Here is a 24,833-nt window from a genome sequence, read left to right as displayed (position 1 = left end):
GTAAATTCATTCAATATTGCAATAAATATGCATATATATAACATATCAACAGGAGTGGATACAGTGAAATGTGTTGCCTGTGTAACTGAATGCAGATAATGAAATTGTTAAAGAATTCTGTTATCAAGGGGATTTCATAGGTTTTTTAAACCGGTCAATCAATGAATCATGAACATGATGCTTTGATTTTTCTGTTGTAGGGTTACTGTCTCATTGAGTTATGGTAATACATGTACTGGTTTTTGTGGAACATATTGATGTACTTTGTTACTAGAAGGGATTATACCTGAGGAACATATAAATGTATTGACTATGGGATTTATCTGTTTTTGTAGATGTTTCTGTGGAACATATCATTGTATTGACTATAAGATTTTCCCTGGTTTTGTAAGTTTTTCTGATGAACATATCATTGTATTCAACTATGGGATTTATCTGAACTTAAAAGTGTTCTGAGGAACATATCAATGTATTGAATATGGGATTTACCTGGTTTTATAAGTGTTCCTGAGGAGCATATTGGTGTGTAGACTTGGAAGGAGATAACAGTATCTTTTGTCAAGGCATTCGTTCTGAAATTCCACTGCTGTATTTCTCCTCCGTGGGAAAACCATAATCCTAAAAATAGAAAAACAGAAAATATAACTTCCAATAACTATAGCAATAAGACAAATCATTACACGAAAGACCATTACCAAATTATCATTATAATTAATTAAAACAGAAATAACCAACACTATAAAGTTATCATAAGTGCCCATCCTAATTTTTTAATTTATTACTGTAAATAAAAACATAAAAAAATAAATTGCTCCTGATAACTTAATTGCCAATGAAATACATTTTAAAGGAGAAGGTATTCAAATTGCCATCCTTTGGACAGCTGATATTGCAGAAATGGTTAAAAGACATAATTAGACAGGTTGTAGTATGCCAGTACAACTTTCCTATATTGCCTAGACAGGTTGTAGTACTTATGGTTGGTATCATGAAATAGATTCCAACAGATGTTGTATGAGTGCCAGTGAGACAACTCTCTGTTCTAGTCACAATTTGTAAAAGTAAACCATTATAGGTCAAAGTGAAGTCTTTAACATAGAAAGGCTGTATAAATGGTTTTGAGCCTTATAGTTAATATCCTTATAGAAGCATCTCTTTAAACACTAGTACAAAACGAATATATTTATATATATATAGCAAAACTAAGGAAAACTACAGTCACACAGGAGGTACACGCTAAAACAGACAACACTGTAAAACAAGAGGCTCCTAAGATCCTTTTTTGCTCACCTTCATATGTATCTTGTATTGTTGTTACTTTTGCTATATGCAGTTATCTCTATTACAATTTTTATAATAAGATGCCAAACTGTTTTTATCTCAAATAGTTTTCCTTATAAAGGGCAAGAACTCTTAAATTAGTAAAAAAAATATAATTTAAGAGCAACTCTTATACTTTGTTCATGCGTATAAACATTTTTTAGATCTTGTATTGCTGATCATTTTTATGGTTAAAAATTTCTACCAATATAATATAGTTTACTTGAAATAAGTCAATAAAGTGTTGACACAGATATGTCTCCCCTAAATGTTATTTTGATAGTATAATACAAAATGAAATTAAAATAGCAATACTTAAGCTCAAACTATGAAGAACATTCAATTAACCATGACTGAAGGTGCCCAGCCAAAAATCTCTGCAGAAATGAGAATGCAATAATTACATGGCAAATATCATTAACTTATCATAACGTGGTCCCCTTAAATTGTCCTACGGAAAACATTTAGTACTTTTTGTACAATTCATATTTTTCTATCTATTGTCGTCAGATATAATCTGTCTTCTATTTTTAGCCATGACAACCATGTTTGTTAATTGGCAGGAATAAAAAACATAAACTTCATAATAGATAACCTTACAATCATTCATTTAAAGTTTGATTAAATTAGAATAGTATTTTCAACAGTTTATACTACAGATAACAGACAACAGCATTGACGACAGACACCAGGTGATGTCAATTGCTTTTGGCCATAGGCAAGCTTAAAAAAAATAGATATTATCATCGGTTAAAATTGGAGATATGGTATGACAATATTTTTCATTTAAATTACTGTTAGATGGTAATTTGATTTTTTTTTATAGTATAATAAGGTGATGTATAACAAGCAGAAAATAAGAGTGTGCCTAGCTAAAAAAAAAATGCAACTTTTTTTTCAAAATTAATGTAAGAGATTAAATGAGGGAAAAAATCATAGACACAGCATTAAATCTATTCAAAAGAACAATGTTAAAGAAACTATCTTCTATGAAATCAGATCTACTATTTTGTGCAAACAGCAAGCAGTAGAATGAAAAATGCAGCTAAATAAAAAAAAATGTATTTAAAACATACCAGCAAATGCGTTTACTACAAAATATTATCACAAAATTATTTTAAGATTTCTAAATGCTTTAAACTAATTTACAAAGCTTGTCTCACTTTTGTAATAAATAAATGTATTAGAGCAATGATTGCTAACTTATTTCATCTAAACATTAAGATGTTTCTCAGCTGTCTTGCATGCATGAACAACTGTCTATTATTAAAAAAATTATGCATCCATCAAAACTACTAATTTTTGTTGTTGTTGAAAATTTATATGAACAACAATAAGTTGTGTATACACACCTGGAAAATTGTTTGTAATGGATACAGCATTGGCTGGCAAACTGGCTGAAGCCATTGAAGTCAAGCTGTATGCTGACCCAGTAGGTACCAAACGACCAATCCCTGCTAGATAGGTTGGTATCTTTACAGTTTCTGAAAAAAGAAAAGATATGAAGACATTCTAACAACATTCATAGCAAGTATAGCAAGACAATAATAATTGGAATTTAGAAAAAGCTTGCTGCAGTACTTTTGATCAAATTTGGACAGGACAAAGAAACAGAAATCTTTGAAGTTGTATACAATATATATTACATTTGTACTAATAAGAAATAAATACCCCTTATATAGTAAAACTATGTATATCAGTAATATTCTTTAGGAAGACGTAAGACCAAATGTATCTAGGGTTAGACATTACTGTAAAATATCTCTTTAAAAATACTGCCAGATATGTGTATTCATGAAACCTCCATCATTTAACAATAAAATTAACTACCTCTTAAAGAATATTGGCAAATATAGTAGTTGGATTCTTGACAAGACCAGTGAGACCAGGAACCAGCTTTGTCTACTGTTATGCAGTCTGTTTCTGGGGCAGTACCAACAGGATTGTAGTTGACAACTGATTGGTTGTTTGTCCACATCAAGTAAGATTCTGACACCTTGTCTGTAAGACCTATCCAAGCTGACTGGGTCACACTGTTAATAAGTAAGAAATAAATCTATTTTATTCTCCTTGAAGTTCAAATGAGATTAAACAATATTCAACATGTTCTTTGACAAAGCTGGGTTATTGTTGTACCTTCTGTATTAAACGAATTTCATATTCATGAAAATATATGTATAAATACTAAACTGTTAGAAAGCAACCTAACAAGAAAATTTCATAGAAGTTGATTTTTACAGATCCCTTTTTTTTTCATTTATATTTACAGATTTCATTATGTCTTCCACAAGGAAATGTTTAATAATATGGCACACTTCAAATTTCCTCAAGTCTGAAAAACATGAGCAGACATAAATGAAATTCAAGTCATAAATGTGGAATTTTGACATTTTTTAATTTTAGTTCATTTATATGTTTTGGAGTTGAGTATGATGGCCAATTTCATTGAAGTAGTATACATTTTATCTAAAGTCCAGGTGAGGTCCACCTCAGGGTGGTGGATTTACCCGCTGCATTGAAGACCCATTGATGGCCTTTGTTTTTGTCTGTGTTCTGCTCTTTGGTGGAGTTGTTGTCTCTTTGACACCATTTCCATTCTCAAAATTACCAACTTTAAATATTCATTAGATTTGACTTGAAACATACCTTCCGAAAACACTGCTTGTGATAAAAGAAGACAGTGCAAGAGAGTCTATGACAGCTAACTGTGACTGATTGGTCAATGATAGGCAGTTACTGGCCGCCACTGACCAATCAACACTGGTCTCATATAACTTGTAACAGTGGTTGTTGTCCGAGTAATAATGTCCCCCATCAGAACATTCTGTATTTGGTACTACAAATTAAGAATAAAAACTTAATGGCTGTATAAACTAAGATTTTCTATCTTTATAATGAAATGTTACAATAAGTAGCTATTATATACAATATATACAGTTTGTGTAAAAAAAATCATAACTTCATGCAATATTTAGTCACATCCTGGCATTTTATGTTATGTGACCAAAAATGTTTAAATGGCAGGATTATGCTATAAAAATAACCTCATTAAAGATACCAGACCCGGATAACTATCCACTACTGGTCTATATAACTGGGTCAAAATATACATGGATTCAAAATTTTACAACCATAATTTCTCCTTTTTTTATCTTAAAAACCCTATAACCATGTTTGTTTGTCACATCAACAGAATAAACTGAACTGTACAAACATGTGGCGTCAAGGTCATCTGGGAAAACAGAATAAACTGAACTGTACAAACATGTGACGTCAAGGTCATCTGGGAAAACAGAATAAACTGAACTGTACAAACATGTGATGTCAAGGTCATCTGGGGAAACAGAATAAACTGAACTGTACAAACATGTGGCGTCAAGGTCATCTGGGAAAACAGAATAAACTGAACTGTACAAACATGTGACGTCAAGGTCATCTGGGGAAACAGAATAAACTGAACTGTACAAACATGTGACGTCAAGGTCATCTGGGGAAACAGAATAAACTGAACTGTACAAACATGTGGCGTCAAGGTCATCTGGGAAAACAGAATAAACTGAACTGTACAAACATGTGGCGTCAAGGTCATCTGGGAAAACAGAATAAACTGAACTGTACAAACATGTGACGTCAAGGTCATCTGGGAAAGTAATCTGGTGCTTTCGATAGACACAGTCCAAGGTTGGAGAAAATGTATGTATAAAACTGTGGATTCATTTATTTTCGTTGGAACCAATTTTTGTGGATTAAGGAAAACTAACATGTCTATGGATATTTAATTTCGTGGTTTTGCCAAAGTCCGCATACAAGCTTATGGGAAATTTGTTATTTGTTGAACATTTTATTTCTTCGTTTACTAACTTGTACCCATGAAATCCATGAAAAATATAATGAATCCACAGTAGTTAAATGTGTTAGTATATGGAGTAGATCTTATGTGTTATTCTTATAGTATGTAATCTTTGTGCATTTCCTTATAGTATGTAATCTTTGTGCATTTCCTTTATCATAAATGCTGTTATGATATAGAATGAAACCCTAAGTATCAGGAAATTTAAGTGTATGTCTTATTTTCTCTATTTTTGCAGTAGACATTGCACAGCCAAATCTACTATAGGCAAACATTAATACACATGTTCATTTAAATGTTTTCTAAAAGGCGGTGAAATGCTAAAAATATCTACAGCATAAATTTAACTGTCCTTTCTAAGGCCCACTCTGCTACCAAAAATAGTCACAAAGATAACCCAATGTACGTTATAAATCATAAGATCCAACTTATTAGAATAGCTATCACAAATCATTTGATGCCCAATCGTATGCTTCCATTGATGGACATTAGCTGATACATGTACGTACAATCAAAAAATGTTGCTGAAGTCCAAATTGTTTTATTCTTAACAAAAGTTATATCAGGGCCACCATTATTCCAGAATTAAAGAGGAGGCTTTTTTTTCCGAGTCTGATAGGAAAATTTGAAAACCTTGAGCCACAAAAGTGATAACAAAAAAAAAATCCCATTTATACAAAAAGTAAAATTTTAAGCAATTTTTCTAAATCCTAGTTCAGATGGAAAGACGTAAAAGTAATTGATCTCCATAAAGCATCTGCTTAACATAAACATTAAATTGATAATTTCAGTGTGAAACTAAATACATCTGTTGCTTGGTTTTTAAGCCTTGACAATATAGAGGTTAATTTAGGTGGTATTTATATGTCATGCAAGTGAAAATTACATAATTGTAATATACCATGCTACAAAACTTACTACTGCTATTCTGAATGTCTGTAAATAATTTTTCAATGTTAAATTTTTTAACAACTTCATACTATATTAATTCTTCCTCTAAACCTTCTTATTAAAGCGAGTTTCTGCAAGTTTCTATTCTATTGTTAATTTGTTCAAGGTCATTGTGTGAGGTTTTTTTGTAAGTTTTCAGTGTTGTTTACTTGTTCAGGTCTATGTTCGAGTTTGTTATTTAACTTTGTAGTGTTATATTCCTCTTGATTTATATCTTTAAGTCCACTACTCCTTAATTTTCTGACATTATCGTATACTGATTTTCCAAGTTTATTTTAAAATATTTGAATGCATTTTCATAATCTTACGTATATAATACACATTTATTTGACCTCCAATCCTGCTCTAAGTTGCAAAGTTTAGATATTTACCTTGTTGACATAGAATACTGTGAGAAGAAGCACAATCAATGCCTTTCAATGCTCCACTGGTTCTGTCAATCACAACACATTCACCAATAGATGAGTCTGTTACATCAGCTACCATGAAGTAAGCTTTATTCCCATTGGTCCATTTGTATCCATTACCATCTTTTTTTGCACCCAGTAATATTGTTGAAAAAGCTGAAAAACAATGTCAAACTATTAGTAAATATTTTATTCTTTTCTATCAATTTTTCATTTTGAGTAGCGGTAAATATAATTGATGAATATCTATCATAAACAAAGCTATATATGTAATTTATTGTAGACAGTGCAACCATTTGAGATTTGTTTTAATTAAGCAGCAAGAGCAGTTTCATACTTGTATTTGTTCTGTATGAACCATAAAACAGATCAGTCTCAAGACTTCATCAGTTAAAAAGAATATTACTTAGTAACTCTTTCTATAATATCTTCAAGAACAAACAACTCATTAAGGAAAGGTCATAACATGAGCTGCTTCAAATAGATATCCACTTTATGCAAGTGCACATATCCATGTACATGTATAAGATTTTTATTGATTTTTAAACATTCAAATACGGAATAAAAGACGAATTTTATTCTATTTTGTAGGCTTCTTATATCAACTCAATTTTCAAAACAGACTTTGCAAAAAGATCTTTTCAACCTGAATACATTTATATTCATTTCCATAAGTTTGGTATCTATCCAAAACAGTTCACATAATACATACATGTATATTGGCTGAGGACATCAGTTATTTCCTGTGCATAGTGTACAGTCAGTAAATGGCCACCATTACAAGTTGATGTGGCTCCATTATAGGTGTAAGGAGATGATAGAGCTTGAAGGCACCGACCTCTAAAGAAGGCCCATGTTGCATCACACTGACCCTCTGAAAATAAAAAAATAAAACATTTTTTTTTATTCAAATATATAAGCTAACATTGTCTTTATTTAACTAATGATAGACATTCACTTATAAACACATAAATCATATTAATTTCAGATGGCCAAATAGTAATATTCCAGTAATCTGAGTGGTCTTGATCTTGATAAGGTACTGTGACACATCCAATGGGCATTATTTCACAATGTGTCCAAAGCTGATATTATTCATAGACCTCATTATATATATTATACCAGAAACATTTTGTTCTGCATGTCCAAATTGTTAAAATAAATTTGTTCCACAAATTATATAAATCCAATGAGTTTCTCGCTAATAAACATGTAAAAAATTCTATCAAGTACAAAATATATAAAATGTACATAAATGAATAACTCAGATCCATACTACCAAAATATACTAATAATATGCTGTTTCTGAAGTTTGCAGAGATGACCCAAAGTTTATCTGATTTTTTTCCTTCAAATTCCATAGTACTGTACATGTACTCTTTGAGTGTGGTTTAAATCTAAAACTTAATTCTCATACCTGTAATTGCTGTGACATTATCAGTAGGTAGTTTTGTCCACTTATATTCTGTATTATATCCAGCCTTGATGGTTCCCGTCACTGTTATTGTTGATGACAGGGAAGGTGACGTTGATGGACATGTGATATCTATACTGTCAGATGAAAGTACCGGTCGTACCTCTACTAACACAGACAGGGAGGCACATGCTGAATTGGTGGTACACGCCATAACTGTCATGGTGTATGTCCCAGCTGTGGCATATGTATGGCTGACAATATATGTCATGCTGGATGACGTTCCTGATGTAGTCTCAACAGAATCACCAAATGTCCATATGTACTGAACAATGGTGGATAACTGAACTTCAGCTGTAAATGTCTGACTTTGTCCTGCCGTTACTCGATCAAAAGGAACAATAGTTAGTCCCGCATGAATAGGATACACTGTACTGACATACACAATATTAGTGGATGATGAGTCAACACAAGCCATGTTACTCCCATCAACGTAGGCCTTTAAGTTACACCAACATTCATTAGTCGGGTCTATGTGCTTGTATCCACACATACATAAACCATCTTCAAATATACCAAATGTTGAATTGTTGTCGAAACACTTCTCAATACAAGTTTGATTGTCTGTTGCAGTTTCAGTGTTTGTAAACAAAACATCATACTTGACCTTGTCCTCTGTATCAAAGTAACAGGAACCAAGTCTCCCAGGACCTACAGACAAGAAATACACAATCTAATATGGGAATGTGGAAAAATATGTACAGGAAATAATACATTAAATCATTTTAAGTTAACAACTTTTTGTACAAGAAAGAATGAAAATTTCTTAAAAATTGATGTTCATGTCAATTTTTTGGTAATGTCTCTTAAATGTTTTTACTATTTGTCTAGACTCTAAATTTGACATATGAAATAGGCACAGTAACACTTTTCTATTGTTAAAGACTGCATGTCAACTCTTTTTTGCAAGTGATATTGGGATGGCCTAAGTGTTGTGTGTACCAAATTTAAAGAGATTCTGCAAAATTCACTCCTGGACACTTTTGCATGGTTTTCTGTGAGACAAGCTCTTAAGTTCTTTTTGGGCTGCTGTTTTTTTGGCATTTGACAAATGGTCCAGACATCACAGACATTTTAAGTAACACTCATCTATCATTGAAGACTGCATGATGAACTGTAAAAATTTACTTTTTTCTTATTTTAATTCATCTTTGCAATACAAATTGTTAAAAAAAAGATCTTCTCAAGCACAAGAACTCATCAATGAGTTACAAAATAAGACTGACTTTGGTAGATCTTTGATGCCATCATATTTTTCAAATATAGTTTCCTCTAGCTGTTATAGTTTTTAAGATATACCGGTAAGTTAAAAACACATAGAAGGATTTCAAAGACAGCAGCTCTTAGCTCCTGAAGTTTTTAGATAATTTCAACATAATGACAATTTTGGTAACCAAAAGGTACAGTTTTTGTTAAAAATTATTTCCATTGTAGACAGATTTCCAAGAATACTGTATTATGCTGAACATGCATGAATATTGTATTTATTTCAAATTTAGTAGCTGATAGTCGGAAGATAATCTTGAAGATGACAAACCTACCATCATACATGTACTTAAGAAACCCTTTTTGTTGTTAGCTGAAATTTAAACTTTTTAGCACATTCAAAATCTATAAATTTATCATAAATTTAAATCAGTTAAATCAAATTTGAGCAAAACACACACTGAACCCTACACCTCTGCAATAAGCTATAAACTAGCACTACTTGAAAGTATGAAAGCCCAGAACTGGACTACGATAAAAAAAAAAATGTCCAAAATTGGACTACAATATAGTCAACATAACCTTCTATACAAAACAGTGAACTTATTTCATGAACAGAATGGTACTCCAAAGTTAAAAAATTATGAAGAGGATTATATTTACTTGCTTTAATTGCTATTTTTAAATCAACTATTACTATATTGGTAAAGGATGGGGGAAATGTGATATATGTATACATATATAATGTTAATACACAAATGTGCATCTAATGTGGTAAATAAAATAAAAATATAAGTATTGAAACAACCCGGATTACCTACAAACCAGTCATATCTGATTTCTATATACATTTATTCTTCTTACCCAGAATTCTCATAAAATCATAATCTTTACATGAAGACAAGAAATAAACTGTGAATTCATTTATTTTCATTGTACCAATTTTCGTGGATTGAGAAATCCCTGTATAATTGTTGATATTTAATTTCGTGGTTTGCCAAATTCCGCAATCAAACTTATAGAAAATTTGCTATTTGTGGAACCTTTAAATTCTTGGTTTACCGGTCCCCAAAAAATCCATGAAAATTGATATCCAACAAATGATAATGAATCCACAATATTCTCATTTTAAAAATGACCATCATTTCTTTCCTATCCGTAATAATCGTAAGATAACAACTTACCTCTTCATAAATCCTCTTAGACATATTCCATACCCATTATAAAGCTACCACACAAGGAGAAGTGGAAAAGAGTACCCTGGGACACCGATTGTATACGGACTTGATCATTCTAATTTGTACGTGGCCTATTAATCAATTATCATTAAAGGGGACCCCACAAGGGCCTTATAAAAATAAGGTCAGCATCTGAAATATGTTTACAAAAAACAAGGAGGGGGAGGGAGCAAAAATCACACTTATATTCTACAATTAAGGTGTTCATATGACTCATAGGCATATACAACCCGTCGCCTGAATCCACCCCTTGTATAAAAAAAGGTTATAGGGCTGCAAATATTAACTACGTTTTTTGCAAAAAAAATATATTTTGTTTCATAAATTCAATTCTACTCTTTAAGTTAACCATAGTTTTACCGTATTTAATAACTGTTTGAAGATAAACAAGAATAATCAAGTCATGGTAGGGGATAAGACATTTCCAGAAGGGGGATAAAGATATCTTGAGATATGAAACATAAATAGTGTTGGTTGCAAAGAATTATACAATATCTAACAAACTATAACATCAATTACAAATATTCTTGAATATATTGATTTAATCGCATACTTATATAAAAATATTGCAAATACATGTATTTTCATATTGTTGTGAATATTTCACTCACGATCCATCCTTAGTGAAATATACACAACAATTATTTTTCTATACCAAGAAGTTGAGAGATAAAAGATGAGAAAAGAGATCATTAACTAGCTCTAATGAGGGGCAATAGTAAGCTGTGACTCTATATTAAAGATAGAAATAGCTTTCCCACAAAGTCCCATCAACACAGGGGGGAACAAACCACAGTTAAATGTGCCAACAACTGACTCACCGACACAGAATCTATGTGTGGTTGACAAGGAACTGCAATAACTTTTCCACGCTGGCGTTGAACGTTTTGATTTATGTGATGAACACGCTGTATGTGTTAGGAAACAGTGTTAATAACAAGCATAAAATAAAACAAAACAAAACATACTAATAAAAATATAGAAAATTAAAATCAATTAAAAAGGCATAGAGTAAAATAAAATTATAGAAATTAATTAACATCAATACATAATTCAGCAAATATTCTGCTAGTTTAAACTTCAATCCAAAAGCGAAGCAATTGAGATTTTAATTAAATTTCAATCATAATCTAATTTAGAATATGTGTTAATTTATTAAATTTATTAGTTCAAAAACACAAAGTTTGAGAATAATTTGGTGATTTGGACAATTGCTTCATTGCATAAATTATCATCTCCAAATATTTTTTCCTTAATATTTCCGTTAGCTAAACCATCTTTCATTTTGACTAGCAGAATACTTTATGATCTACCAATATATTTAAAATCTTTATTCGTGAACTAATGTGGTGCAATTTGAACTAATTTTAATACAAGCTAAAAAATAAATTTGAAAACAAAAATAATAATATACTATTATGGTAAATTAAAATACATTTAATTGATGTGCACTGACTCACAAGTATTAGCCGTTGAATCATCATTATTTGTGTACGTTTCTAGGTTTGATGTAGGACATAAATAGCCTGTAAATTAGGTAAATAAACTTCTAAATAGATATAAGATGTGGTATGAGTGCCAATGAGACAACTCTCATCCAAGTCACAATTTGTAAAAGTAAACCATTATAGATCATTATAGGTCAAAGGATGGTCTTCAACATGGAGCCTTTGCTCACACTGAACAGTAAGCTATAAAGGGTCCCAAAAATTACTAGTTTAAAACCATTCAAATGGGAAAACCAATGGTCTAATTTATATTAAAAACAAAAAACATAAAACACTAATGAACCACTTCTAAAGGCTACTTTTATGGTTGAAGAAAGATTATGTCTATGGTTTATGTATCACAGAGAACTGTCAAAATTATTCACCATTGAGTGAACATTTATATAAAAATTTCTCTTCAAACTTTAGAACAATTTCTATATTTGCTTTGCATGCTAAACCCTATATTTAAACAGACTCATAGAAACCAGCATTGTTTTAGAGAAAACATATACGGACATGTAAAACAGTTAACAAAAAATAATTGCAACAGCTAACACTGACACTAAAATGATGCCAAGTATGCAACCCTTTGAGACCACCTAGACAAGTGGGTTTAAACTTGGCCTGGATTATTAAGGGTCCAAAATTCCCCTGAAATTAATTCTCATAATCTTTGTCAATTACAATTGGTGTCAATACTACTGATCACTTGGCCGCAGTAGGACCCCCCCCCCCCCAAATAAAATTGAAAATAGTAAAATCTAATTGTGTTTGGATATGACAGGAGTTCAGGTTATGTTTAGTTTATCCATCGTTGGCGGTTAATTTGTCCAATCTGAAATATATCTGTTTATCTAATTTTCTAATTGATTTTTTTTTTGTGAAACAAAAAGAAACAAATGTTCCCAACTTCATTTCTGTTTGAACAACTAGTGCGTCATCCATTTTCCTGAACTAGTATACATTATTTGGAGCCAGCTTAAGTCTGTCTCAAGATGAGGGAATTCTCATTGTGTTGAAGACCTGTTAGTGACCTTTCACTCTGCTCTTTGATTGGCTTGTTGAAGACCTGTTGGTGACCTTTCACTCTGCTCTTTGATTGGCTTGTTGAAGACCTGTTGGTGACCTTTGACTGTTTTCTGCTCTTTGATTGGCTTGTTGAAGACCTGTTAGTGACCTTTCACTGTTTTCTGCTCTTTGATTGGCTTGTTGAAGACCTGTTGGTGACCTTTCACTCTGCTCTTTGATTGGCTTGTTGAAGACCTGTTGGTGACCTTTGACTGTTTTCTGCTCTTTGATTGGCTTGTTGAAGACCTGTTAGTGACCTTTCACTGTTTTCTGATCTTTGATTGGCTTGTTGGCCTTTTGACAAATTCTTTGTTTCCATTATCTATTCTAAACTTTTTTACATTATACAAAAGCTGATTTACATACAATGCCATACATAATAAAGCATCTCTGTGATATGCTTTGTGATAATATGTGATACAAATTATACTATTGTGTCAGTTAATAAAAGCATTAACAACTTATGCCATATCTTTATACTGTCAAGCGTGCTCTCCCATAAAACACGATCTGATGAAAAAGGTATCTTTTCTAAAATATCACAACAAAAACTATTTGAAACGGCATAAGAAATTTAAGGGAAGAAAAAAATATCTAGTATAAAATTGATTAAAATTCATTGAGCAAATAAATGTACATTTAATAAGGAGGAAATTTATTTTTTGCTTGATACAAGGTATCAATTTCAAGATATAAAAGCGATGGGGTAAAAAGAATGCAAAATTAATTTAACGTAGACACTACCTTTATCAATTAAAAAAAATATATATTCTTTGAAGCACAGGTAAATAAAGCTTTCCTTATTGCATTTCATATCTCATTTAGAATGGACATTTTTTATATTTTATATATATCCTACATGAACAGGGAGAACACATGTGCACTATATGTGAGATGTTAGACTGATAAAAATAACATTGACAAACAATCACAAAATAATTCATTTAAATATCTAGTTCTTTTCAATCATGTTTTCTAAAATCACTAGTTTTTACTATAATTACTCCAAACAAGACTTGAGAAGTTGAGAGAGGCTATATTTGTTAAATTTCTAAGAACAATTAATACATATATTAAGTCTTTTAACGTAAATGTAGAATGAATATTTGGGATTGAGGATCACTACTAAGTAAATTGGGAAATCTACTTTTTTAAAGAGATTTTGATCTTCAAATCAAACAAAAACAATTACTTAACTATTTTCTTAACATTAAAAACACATGCATTACAACTTAGCTTATAATGCATTTTTTCAAAATTTTACAAATAAACTTTTCATGCACCACAAAAGTGTACACATTCATGTAAATGGGATAATAGTAAAAAACATAATTACACTTAATAGTACATTCCATTTATTTTACATTACTTTATGCCTTTTTTAATTGATCTTTTTCCTACAATGCTGAAATAAAAAATATTCTTGTTTGTGTTAGTAAACTTGCTTGATGTTGATTGGTCAGTTTTAAGCAGAAGCAGGGTTAATAAAGCTGACAGAATATATATATTGTTAGTCAGGAGAAGGGAATGGGGAAATGGGTAGGGTTTTAACTGAATAATCTAATATCTCTTATTTGGTTAGACATTTTATCTTATCCATTACACTATTTAAATGAAAATTATAAGTATTATTTGGGTATTTAGTGAAAAAGATTGTATTACTTTCCTTTTTTTATATGGGAATAAAAATCTACATTTTTTAAATATTTTAAAGTCTAAATTAGTCACACCTAAGTGAACTCTACAAAAAATAAAAAAAATCTATTTTGTTATTCAATCAATTTAAGTATTTACTGCAATATTTTTACAAAGCAGTGGGAAGCTGCAGAACAATTATGCACAGCAATCCCTAGGAGATTGTTTTTCCAGCAGAAAATGTGTACGTAGCACAATGAAATATTCTGGTTACTGCAAACGTGGTAATTTTCTATGATAATGTAAAATGTGCTGAAATATCCACTGTGAAAATAGTTTTTGCAAAAATATCCAAGTTTGCAGTATTTTCTCATAGGGACTTACTTATATTTGTCTTATTGTACCAGTCAGATAAGAAAGCTAATAAAACAAAAATATTTTTAAATTTAAGTTTCATATTTGGGATGTATTTTTCAGTTAAATCAAATGCATTAAATATTGTGACTGTTAATGTATTTCTAGAAAGGGATATTGTGTTGTACTTATCACTAGGAATTCAGAAAGTGTGAATGGAAAAAAATGTTAAAAATGTGACTGTGAACCAATTACACCTATGCCAATCTACATCTGTTCAACCCAGCACCAGTGTTAAAACACATAAAACATAAACAATCAATAATATAGATTTTATATAAAAATATCATCCATCCAACAAACTAACCAATCAAATTATCAGTATTAACCAAATTAAATTCAACCAAAAGCATGTTAAAATATTCCAATTATAATTGATTTTTCTCCAATCCCTTTTGCATGTTATTTGCTTTGTTGCATAAAATAGTTTTAGGACAAACTTATGGCCAGCACCACAATTTCAAACCAAATAAATTATAACCTGCAGTTGCATAACCGTCAAGAGATCGGCGCTGGATGGAATGTTGGCAAGCTACAATTTTATGGATTTTTCATTAAAACTAGTGCTATTCAAATTACTTTTACTTGCTGGCTTTAGAAATATAGCGTATCACAAAATTTATCTTAAAAAAAAATCTTTATAACATTAGGAGTTATTTCCCTTTTCACAGGTTACCTTATATTTTTCACAGGCATCTGAATTTCATCTTCAGAGTTTTAAGGGGAAAAGGAGGTCAAAATGGTAACCTCTTGATCTTCGTTTGTAATAAAAGTAAATAAATATGAAATACTTTAAAACTCAGAAATAATCCACTGACAAAAATTAATTTCTTTAACAAGATTATTATACCAAGTTATAAACAAGTTAACCTGTTTGAACTACCAACATTCTAGTTATTCTATAATCTTAAATGGATATTAAATGAATATTTTTCCTAGAGCCAACAAGTTTATAAGCTACTTAAGGTCTATCAAAGAGTGAAAAAAAAACAATTCAAAAAAACAATAATTAAATATGTCTAATAATGACCACAAAAAGCTTTAAAGGAAAAACAGTGATTATTTTTTTAATGTGGAAATTTGTATTTATAGGGAAAGTGATGTCAGTTTATATATTTGATTCATTATTTTGTGCATATTTTACATATCTTATATACAATATAGCAATAAAATAATGGAGAAATCAAACTATATGTAAATGATTTAACTATACAACTATATAATTAATATAATTTAAAGTAATCCTTATTTCATTGCTATATTATAAAAGAAAACCTTGAACAAAAATTCTAAATGAAAATTCTCTGGCTAAATTCTACTTTTGTTCAAGATTTTTTGATCCAGCATGCTATAATAATAATATATTTGTATGCATAGATTTCAATGCACGGCAATCATTCATAATAGAGATTATATAGTCCATGCTTACACCAAAACCTTTCTGATGCCTGATCCAGGAGGTTGACTGAGGGAGCATTGGAACAGTTGACATCATTTCTATCTTCAAACTCCACATTATTTGATGTTTCAAGCGTGACTAGTTCGTTACGGAAAGACAATAAATCACAAGTGCAGTCAAATGGATTGTTTGCAATATTTCTGTAATTACAAAAGTAGGTTATTATATATAAAATGGAATGCCCGATAAATAAAAATGAGGATACAAGGATTTATGAATCAACGGTCTTGAAGCAGTTGTATATAAATACAAGTCCTAAATAATAGTTTAACATAAACTACCAGATAAAAAATTCTAAACACCAATTTACAGAATTTCCGAAGATATTAAAAAAAACACAATTCATTTGATAGTTTTCCAAATCCGAAACAAACACCTCAAAGAATTATTGTGTTCATTTATTTATTCAAATAGTTCACCGCTGATTAGACCTGTTGGTTTCTTTCACATCTATTGTCATGCATGCATAAAAATGTGTCACTTGACGTTAAGAATATTTTGACATTTTAAATTCACATAAGATATAGCACGGATTCAACATGTTTCATTGAAACTAATTTTCGTTGATTTTGTCGTTATGTGTTTTGTGCTACAATTATTAGGAAAACACTATTTTCTTTTTAGGTATAAACAGCAATGGCTTGTGTTTAACATATCTCATCTTTTTTTTCTGTTTTATGACTGACTTATGGAAGACACTAGGAAGGTGAAGTGATATAACTGAAAGTATCATTTCTGACTTTGAATTTTTGTGTGTCAGCATTACTTTTTATTGAGATTTATGTGCATAGCAGGTAATTGAGCTTTGAGATTTATGTGCATAACAGGTAATTGAGCTTTGAGATTTTGAACTTACAGTTTTTGTAAACTTGACAGTGAACTTAATACATTGGTTTGGAACGTGGTGAACTTGTTATGGCTAATATCTCTACAAAGAAAAAAACATTATAATTAATATTCACGCTATTCTAGGTCAGTCTATATTCAATTCATTTTATAATACAGGATTAAACAACTCATTTGGTATCTTAAACTTGTTAATACCTTGAGATTAATTTTTTTTTACCTTATTTCTTCCCAATTAAAATAATAATAAAATATAGGACATACTCACATTCATTCTAAATTTGTCCAAAATATTTCCATTTACATGTACAAAATGTACTGTATTCATAAAATCAGAAATGGTAGAAATAAGGAGTAAAATAAATGTACTATATCATTATTTATTTTAATAGATATTTCTTTCATATGAGGGTTAACAATAGGTGCAATAATGTGAATACCTTCCCAGTAGGGACAGTATCTACGTTTCTTCTTTTTACCCCCCAAAAACAGATATAACCTCTCAAAAGAAAAATATTTCCTTTCTCCAAAAATGTATTTTTTTCATAGATTTGTATGAAATAGTCTCCCTTTCTATGACAAAGGCATCATGCACTGCCAATAGTACTTGTTAATGTGAGAATACAATAAAATAATGAGATTTTATAATGATCTTCCAAAAAATGATTGATAATAATACCATGTCTGATTTCTTATTGTAAAAATACACTAAACCAACACCTTATATATATACAGAATTATAAAAGAAAGATGTTAGTAACTGTTTCACAAATAAGCAACCCCTCCAAGGGATAATTTTTATAGAATAAAGACAAAATGAGAGGAAAGATTTAAGATGTAAGTCAGTCTACTTTCTGTCAACTAAAAACGTGAAGCACAAAGAAATAAGCAAAAATAAAATCAAGCCTCCTAAATTAAAATTATAAGTTCATTTAAATTGTAACTTTGCCCATAGGGCAAAATCTTAATAAATATGAAACAAATTGTGACTGTAAATGTATTTCTAGAAAGGGCTATAAATAATTATGTCTACAAATATATAAGTTCATGCCATTAAGTTAACAGAATTACCATATACATTAATTTTACTGTGCACTTATTGCTCTTAGAAAAACAATGAAATGGTAAAGTACTTAGCCAAAATATAGCAAGAATTAAGATCAAGATTAAGGGGAATTAAAATAAAGAAGTGAACAAAATAAAAACTACCACCTGTTTTAGTCAGTTATTTCTACATAGAACAATTTCACCAGTTTACTTACAACTCAACTAAATTTCTCAACTCATTAAAATCTAATTGAATAGATCCAACACTTGCAAAAGCATTTCCTCCGAGCTTACTGTGAAAACAATAGGTATTTGTATAATAAACAAACCCTTATTCAAAATAATTTAAAATATTATTAGAATACTTAATGAAATACTTTTATTCAGTATGTAAGCAGCAAAAGTTTGCATGCAATAATATAGCCTAACACACTAGTGCCATAATAAACCTTCAAATTAGTGATTTCATCAGTGACAAAGATAAGCTTTGCTATACAATAAACAGATTATTGTCTGAACACTGTTGAATAGTATCCTTCTTATAATAAATTGTAAAAAATAATATTGTGCTCACAAGCTTATGCAATATTTAAGTCGAATTGGAACAAAATGAACCAATATGCATGTTATAATTTTAGTACAATTAAGAATAGAAATTTAAATTAACAAAAGAAAAAATATTTAATCACTGACACCTAAAATTCTATTGATTCAAAAATATTGATTCTAGCATGAGGAACTTTATTAAATGTTGTATTGAAACTTCTTTTTGAAATTATGTTTAAATTCATATTTTAAATTAGTTTAGAAATCTTTAAAGTATAATAAAAACATGTTCTACAATTTGTTCTAATTACAATTAGGCAACATATATTTTTTGTGCTTGCGTGCTCATAATATCGCAATCTTCACGCCTAACATTTGAATGATAATAAAAGCTCTAATATAAAATATATTAACAGCATACTATGTTGCAAACCAAGTGCATCTAATGCAGGTTTCACTGTGAATCAAATTTTCAATTATATTTACTTTTTTCATTTCATATGAGTTACCTCCCATTTGCAAGAGCTACTGCATGAATATCAATGAATTGGTCAGTAGCCTGATTTTGTGAAATAGTTGACAAGATTATCAAAAAAATATATTTGTACATTTTATTCGCATTTGATCAAACTATTTATTACTTATCTAATATGCATCTTACTGCACACTAAGTACTATGAAAGGCAGATAACTTACTAAAGGGAGGTAACCTCTGTTGATGAAAAAAGTTTCATTTTTTATCATAATGATACTTACACTACTTCTAAACATCTTAATGTTTTAAATACATCTATAACAATACTAAAATTATTCCAGCTTAAATCCCTGAAAAATAGAATAAATTTGATTTTCAGAAGACAATATGATATAATCCTTTATGTGGTAAATGAAGATGTTGACATAATTGTGAAGAAGAGAAAGAATGAAAATAAACTAAAGATTCATGTCTAATGAATTTCACCCACAGTTGAAAAAAACTACATGTAAACATGGTTTATCTTATAAAGTTTCTTAATAGCAAACCTGACTTATATGTCATTTGGTCTGTGGTGGATAGTCGTCTCATCAGCAATCATACCACATCTTATTTTTATTATGAATACTTTGAAATGTTGAAGACCACAGAATGATTTTTTAACAAGAGGCTGTCACAACGACAGCAAACCGGATTTATTAGCATTTATTTGTGTCCTGGCAATATCACAAGAACCATTACTGATGATTGGTGAAAGTTAAAATTGTCAATATCAAATTTGACCTCTATTTTGTCATCAGTATCAACATATTAAAATTTGAAAAGTTAGATTGAATGGTTTGTGAGTAAATGCAACAACGTGAATGGAAACACCATTTTACGATCTTTCAAGAACCATAACTCCTGAACGGTAAAAGTCAAAATCGTCATTATTGAACTTGACCTCTATTTTGTCATCAGTAACAACATATTAAAATTTGAAAAGCTTAGGTTGAATGGTTCATGAGAAAATGCACGGACACGACTGGAAACACCATTTTTCAATCTTTCAAGAACCATAACTCCTGAACGGAAAAAGTCAAAATCGTCATTATTGAACTTGACCTCCATTTTGTCACCAGTAACAAAATATTAAAATTTGGGAAGCTTTGGTAGAACAGTTCATGCGTAAATGCACAGACACGACTGGAAACGCCATTTTTCAATCTTTCAAGAACCATAACTCCTGAACGGTAGAAGTCAAAATCGTCATTATTAAACTTGACCTCCATTTTGTCACCAGTAACAACATATTAAAATTTGGGAAGCTTGGGTAGAACTGTTCATGCGTAAATGCACGGACACGACTGGAAACGCCATTTTTCAATCTTTCAAGAACCATAACTCCTGAACGGTAAAAGTCAAAATGGCCATTATTGAACTTGACCTTCATTTAGTTGTCAGTAACAACATGTTAAAATTTTAAAAGCTTTGGTTGAACGGTTCTTGAGTTAATGCACCGCCCACCGAGCATCCCCAATTTAATAAACGACATTTTTGTCACAAAAATCCGGTTAATAAAACTGACATGCTTTCTATGAATGATGTAATTATAACCATATGATGACAACTATTTATTGTGTTTGCATGAGATTCTGGGTTGCTGTCTCATCCTTGTATGTCTTTTCAATTATTTATTTAAAGTTAACATTTCTCAATGCTATATCATTTAATAAAGAACAGCATATTTGAAAATATCCTTAAAAATTGGTGACCTATAGCTGTTAATTTCTTTGTCATTTGGTCTCTTGGGGAGAGTTGTTTCATTGGTATAAATCATACCACCCCATCTCTTTATATCCACATAAATTGGTGAATCCACAGCATACAAATGTTTTAGACAGTTGTCATACTTCTACCCATCAATATATAAAATAAAGATGTGGTATGATTGCCAATGAGACAACTGTCCACAATAAACCAAAATGACACAGACATTAACAACTATAGGTCACTGTACTACCTTCAACAATGAGCAAAGCCCACTACTTACAAATTTTTCAAGCACCTAACATCTTGAAAAATGTTATCTGGAAGTGATGATAACTGTGTATGGCTAAGGTTTCTGAAAATAAATAAAAACATAGAAAAATCAATCTAATGTCAAAAATCTATTCCCAAATATAAAAGAGAAGACTTCAATTTTAAATTGTAAGATTAGTATAAAATACCTATATAAGTGTTCAATAATTTCCTTCATCAAAATTCCGGTTAGGATTAATACTTTATACCAGTAACACTTTGTCAAAATAAAGAACACTATTAGTATATTGACTTAAAACCAGTTAACAAATATTAACATCTGCTATGTTAGGTGCAAGAATAAAGCCCCTTGAAATGAAATAGAATGGAACTGGACACTTTACAGATTAGTGAAAAAAGCAAAGTAAAATACAACATACAGATTGATATCAATATTACAATTATAATAATGATTCGCAACAGAATATGAATGATCTTATTTGTATATGTTTGTTAAGAAAGCTACAAAAAGAAACCAATTAAACATTTTTCTATACCTCTATATTATGACTAATGCTTAACTTTTAAGAGTGTGTGACCTTTTCACACTTAAAAGCATTAGTTGCAAGTAAAATCACTAAAAAAAGCACTATCTACATTTAAATTATTGGTGCATGAAGATCAAAATAATCAAAACGGAACAGGATGTCAACTTTATTGGATAAATTTTAAAATGTTAATAAACACTTATGAGAAATGCATCCAAAATGGCCAGAGAGGACCCCCACACTAATTTAAAGTTTCAGCAATTAAGTTTTGTTAATTTAAAACATCCATGCATCCATGCATTCTTTTTTGGCTGAAAGGACCACTTATCTAGTGTTTCAGCTGTTTGATTTTATAATTATAAAACACCCACACAACCATACATCTAAATTAATTGATAGGATAATAATAATTTTGTGTTTTTGCATTGAAACTCATTGAAGAGATAAATAACCATCAATTATTTTATTGTCAAAATCATACATAATTCCAAATGACAATTCAGACAACTCTAATTCAATGTGGAACTTGGTTGTCTTCATAGTCAGTATACAGTGTTTAAAGAGCTTTAAATTCCATAAAAGTTAATCAAAGCAGTTTTATTTATTGTTTAATGACAGACAAATGTACAGTACTCCCCCATTAGTATTCGTAAAAACAAAAATAATTGTCAAGTCACGGAAGGGTAAACAAGATTTGACCGTAGTATCCATGTCACAATCGTTGTTCAATAGTTCAAGTTTTTTCATGTGCAGATTTACATTGAATGGCGGCCATTTTGTTTTTACAAATACTTATGGCGGACACCTGTATATCAATATGTAGCCTTTCAATGAGGATCCAATCTTTTTTGTTCATTTTATATACTGTAAACCAACTTGTTTTCCTACAGTACTTTATTTCACGTGCAGTCCTTTCTCGTCCAATTCAAGGCAATTTAATTTCGCAATTTTTCCGATGTTCTTGATGTAATAAGAGAATGGCAAGTCCTAAGTTTTAAATATTCGCAATGATTTATATTCACGTTATTTACATTCTTGTGAAACTAGTGAAAAAAAAAATCTCTCTCGAAAATGAAAATTAGTTGGTTTACAGTAACTGTGACGTACAAATAATATATTTTTTAATCTGAAGATTGTTGCTTATGTAGTTTATAAAATGATTTACTACTAAGATCAACAAGTGAAAAAAAATATTAATCAAAGTGATCCAAAACAGAAACAATAACTTGAGTTTAATTTTATCTAGTCTCAATATAATCTGATTAAAATACTGTGTCCACAATTGTGACAACACTACATTCTTCTTTCTGTTCTGGTAATTGTTATATCAGCCAATGAAATTTCTGCCTTCAATTTGTTGAAAGTATGTATCATAATGACATTACAACAAAACCTGATGATTCCGAAAAGTTTTTTTAAAAAACAGAAAGGGAAATGGAGTGTTGTCAAATTCTTGTAAGCAAAGCTTAAACATAGGACCTGAATTCTATTCAGATTGAACATGATAGCCAAATAAGGCTATAAAACTATATTAACGTCTTCTTGTATCATAGCAAAACCAACTTATCAATCCATGAAATCCTATGTGGCTTTTTTATAACTTGATTGATTGTTTTCGATTAAAGTCCAGTGGAAAATATTACAGGCACATTAAGAAAAAGGTTAAGAATGTATTTATATGTTAAAAGTGTGTTCACTCAAGAGAAGGGTGCATAGTATTCACAGCAAACCAAAAACAAAGGTATAATGGATAGGGCTAAGGGTTATCTCCCTTAAAATAGTTCACATAGAAACCCTTCTGAAGAGTCCTGGTTGTTTTAAATGCAAAGGGTTTGTCATTTATCAAACACATGACCTAGATTTCTTATGGATTTTTTTCGTAACATGCCCCTACTCCTGAAAATGAAGGTATTTACATGTACATAGAAAGCCAGTTTTAATACAAGATAAAATGTCAAGAAAATAAAATTGTATAAAATTAATACCAGAAATAAACCAAATGCAGACTTACACTGTTTCTAATTTCTTGGTCTTTTTAAACAAATCATCTTCAAGGGTTGCAATAGGATTATCTGACAAGTTTCTGTGGAAAACAAGTGATTAGAACTCAAATAGGCTACCTGCTTGATCAATTTGTCCTTGCAAAAAATCAAGTAGACCTGATATCCATTTACACAGTTATCATAATTAAAGATATTTCCTCATCAGTTTCAAAATAACAGGCTTTTTTTCAAAAGATTGCTATAAACTGAAAGAACATGTAGTAACGGAATAAATTGTTGACATGGAGATATATCTGGTCATGCAGTGTGACCTATTTTGACCTTTTTCACCTAAATTCACCTGTTACATTTCCAAGAATACAAACAAGGATGGATAAAGGAAACTATGTATGCCCCAACCACCATTTCAAAAAATAAATTCCATATCCTTTACATTCTTTTAAAAAGTAGAGCATTGTTTTAGTTTTTTTTATATGAGGTGAATGAAGGTTAGGAGAAACTGAAAAGAGGATGAGATTTCAAGAAACTAGTTAAACCCTGTCACATTTTCATATGCCTGTTCCCTCAACCTCTGCAGTAGTTGTTGTAGGTCGGATCTTAAAGTTTTCCATTATTTAGAGAATTGGCTGTTTATTGCAGATCTTCTATTGTTTCTGTTAAATTTATAACTTTTAAAGACTCTGTACGATTTAGATCTTGACCTATAGACACACGTCTATTGCTATACACTTTATGATTGCCTCTAGTTGTCTTTGTTATCTTTGTCTTTTAGTTGCTGTCTTATCAATGTTTACCCACATTTTTGTTTATTTCAGAAAACATAAACAATTCTTACACTGTGCTTTGAGTATTTAA

General features: G+C 30.4%; 1 protein-coding gene across 7 annotated transcripts in view; it reads right to left on the bottom strand.

The window, feature by feature from the left end:
* LOC134725876 (polycystin-1-like) overlaps window positions 1-24,833 on the bottom strand; it is an 87,915-nt gene that overhangs the window by 40,066 nt on the left and 23,016 nt on the right. For 2 of the 7 annotated variants that reach the window (XM_063590121.1, XM_063590123.1), the window contains exons 5-20: window positions 23,987-24,058; window positions 21,459-21,530; window positions 19,708-19,776; window positions 18,621-18,698; window positions 17,369-17,440; window positions 16,483-16,652; window positions 11,268-11,354; window positions 7,946-8,653; window positions 7,241-7,402; window positions 6,493-6,684; window positions 6,089-6,106; window positions 3,967-4,156; window positions 3,151-3,353; window positions 2,673-2,804; window positions 2,397-2,411; window positions 490-618 (exon numbers count right to left, since the gene is read on the bottom strand). In XM_063590121.1, the coding sequence (XP_063446191.1) occupies window positions 490-618; window positions 2,397-2,411; window positions 2,673-2,804; window positions 3,151-3,353; window positions 3,967-4,156; window positions 6,089-6,106; window positions 6,493-6,684; window positions 7,241-7,402; window positions 7,946-8,653; window positions 11,268-11,354; window positions 16,483-16,652; window positions 17,369-17,440; window positions 18,621-18,698; window positions 19,708-19,776; window positions 21,459-21,530; window positions 23,987-24,058 (2,369 nt within the window). The remainder of the gene's footprint in view (window positions 1-489; window positions 619-2,396; window positions 2,412-2,672; window positions 2,805-3,150; window positions 3,354-3,966; window positions 4,157-6,088; window positions 6,107-6,492; window positions 6,685-7,240; window positions 7,403-7,945; window positions 8,654-11,267; window positions 11,355-16,482; window positions 16,653-17,368; window positions 17,441-18,620; window positions 18,699-19,707; window positions 19,777-21,458; window positions 21,531-23,986; window positions 24,059-24,833) is intronic. The other 5 variants (XM_063590122.1, XM_063590124.1, XM_063590127.1 and 2 more) reach the window with 5 other exon arrangements.

The sequence above is a fragment of the Mytilus trossulus genome, chromosome 7 (genome assembly GCF_036588685.1).
Source record: "Mytilus trossulus isolate FHL-02 chromosome 7, PNRI_Mtr1.1.1.hap1, whole genome shotgun sequence".
In the NCBI taxonomy this organism is placed as follows: domain Eukaryota; kingdom Metazoa; phylum Mollusca; class Bivalvia; order Mytilida; family Mytilidae; genus Mytilus; species Mytilus trossulus.
This window is presented reverse-complemented; position numbering and strand designations above follow the sequence as displayed.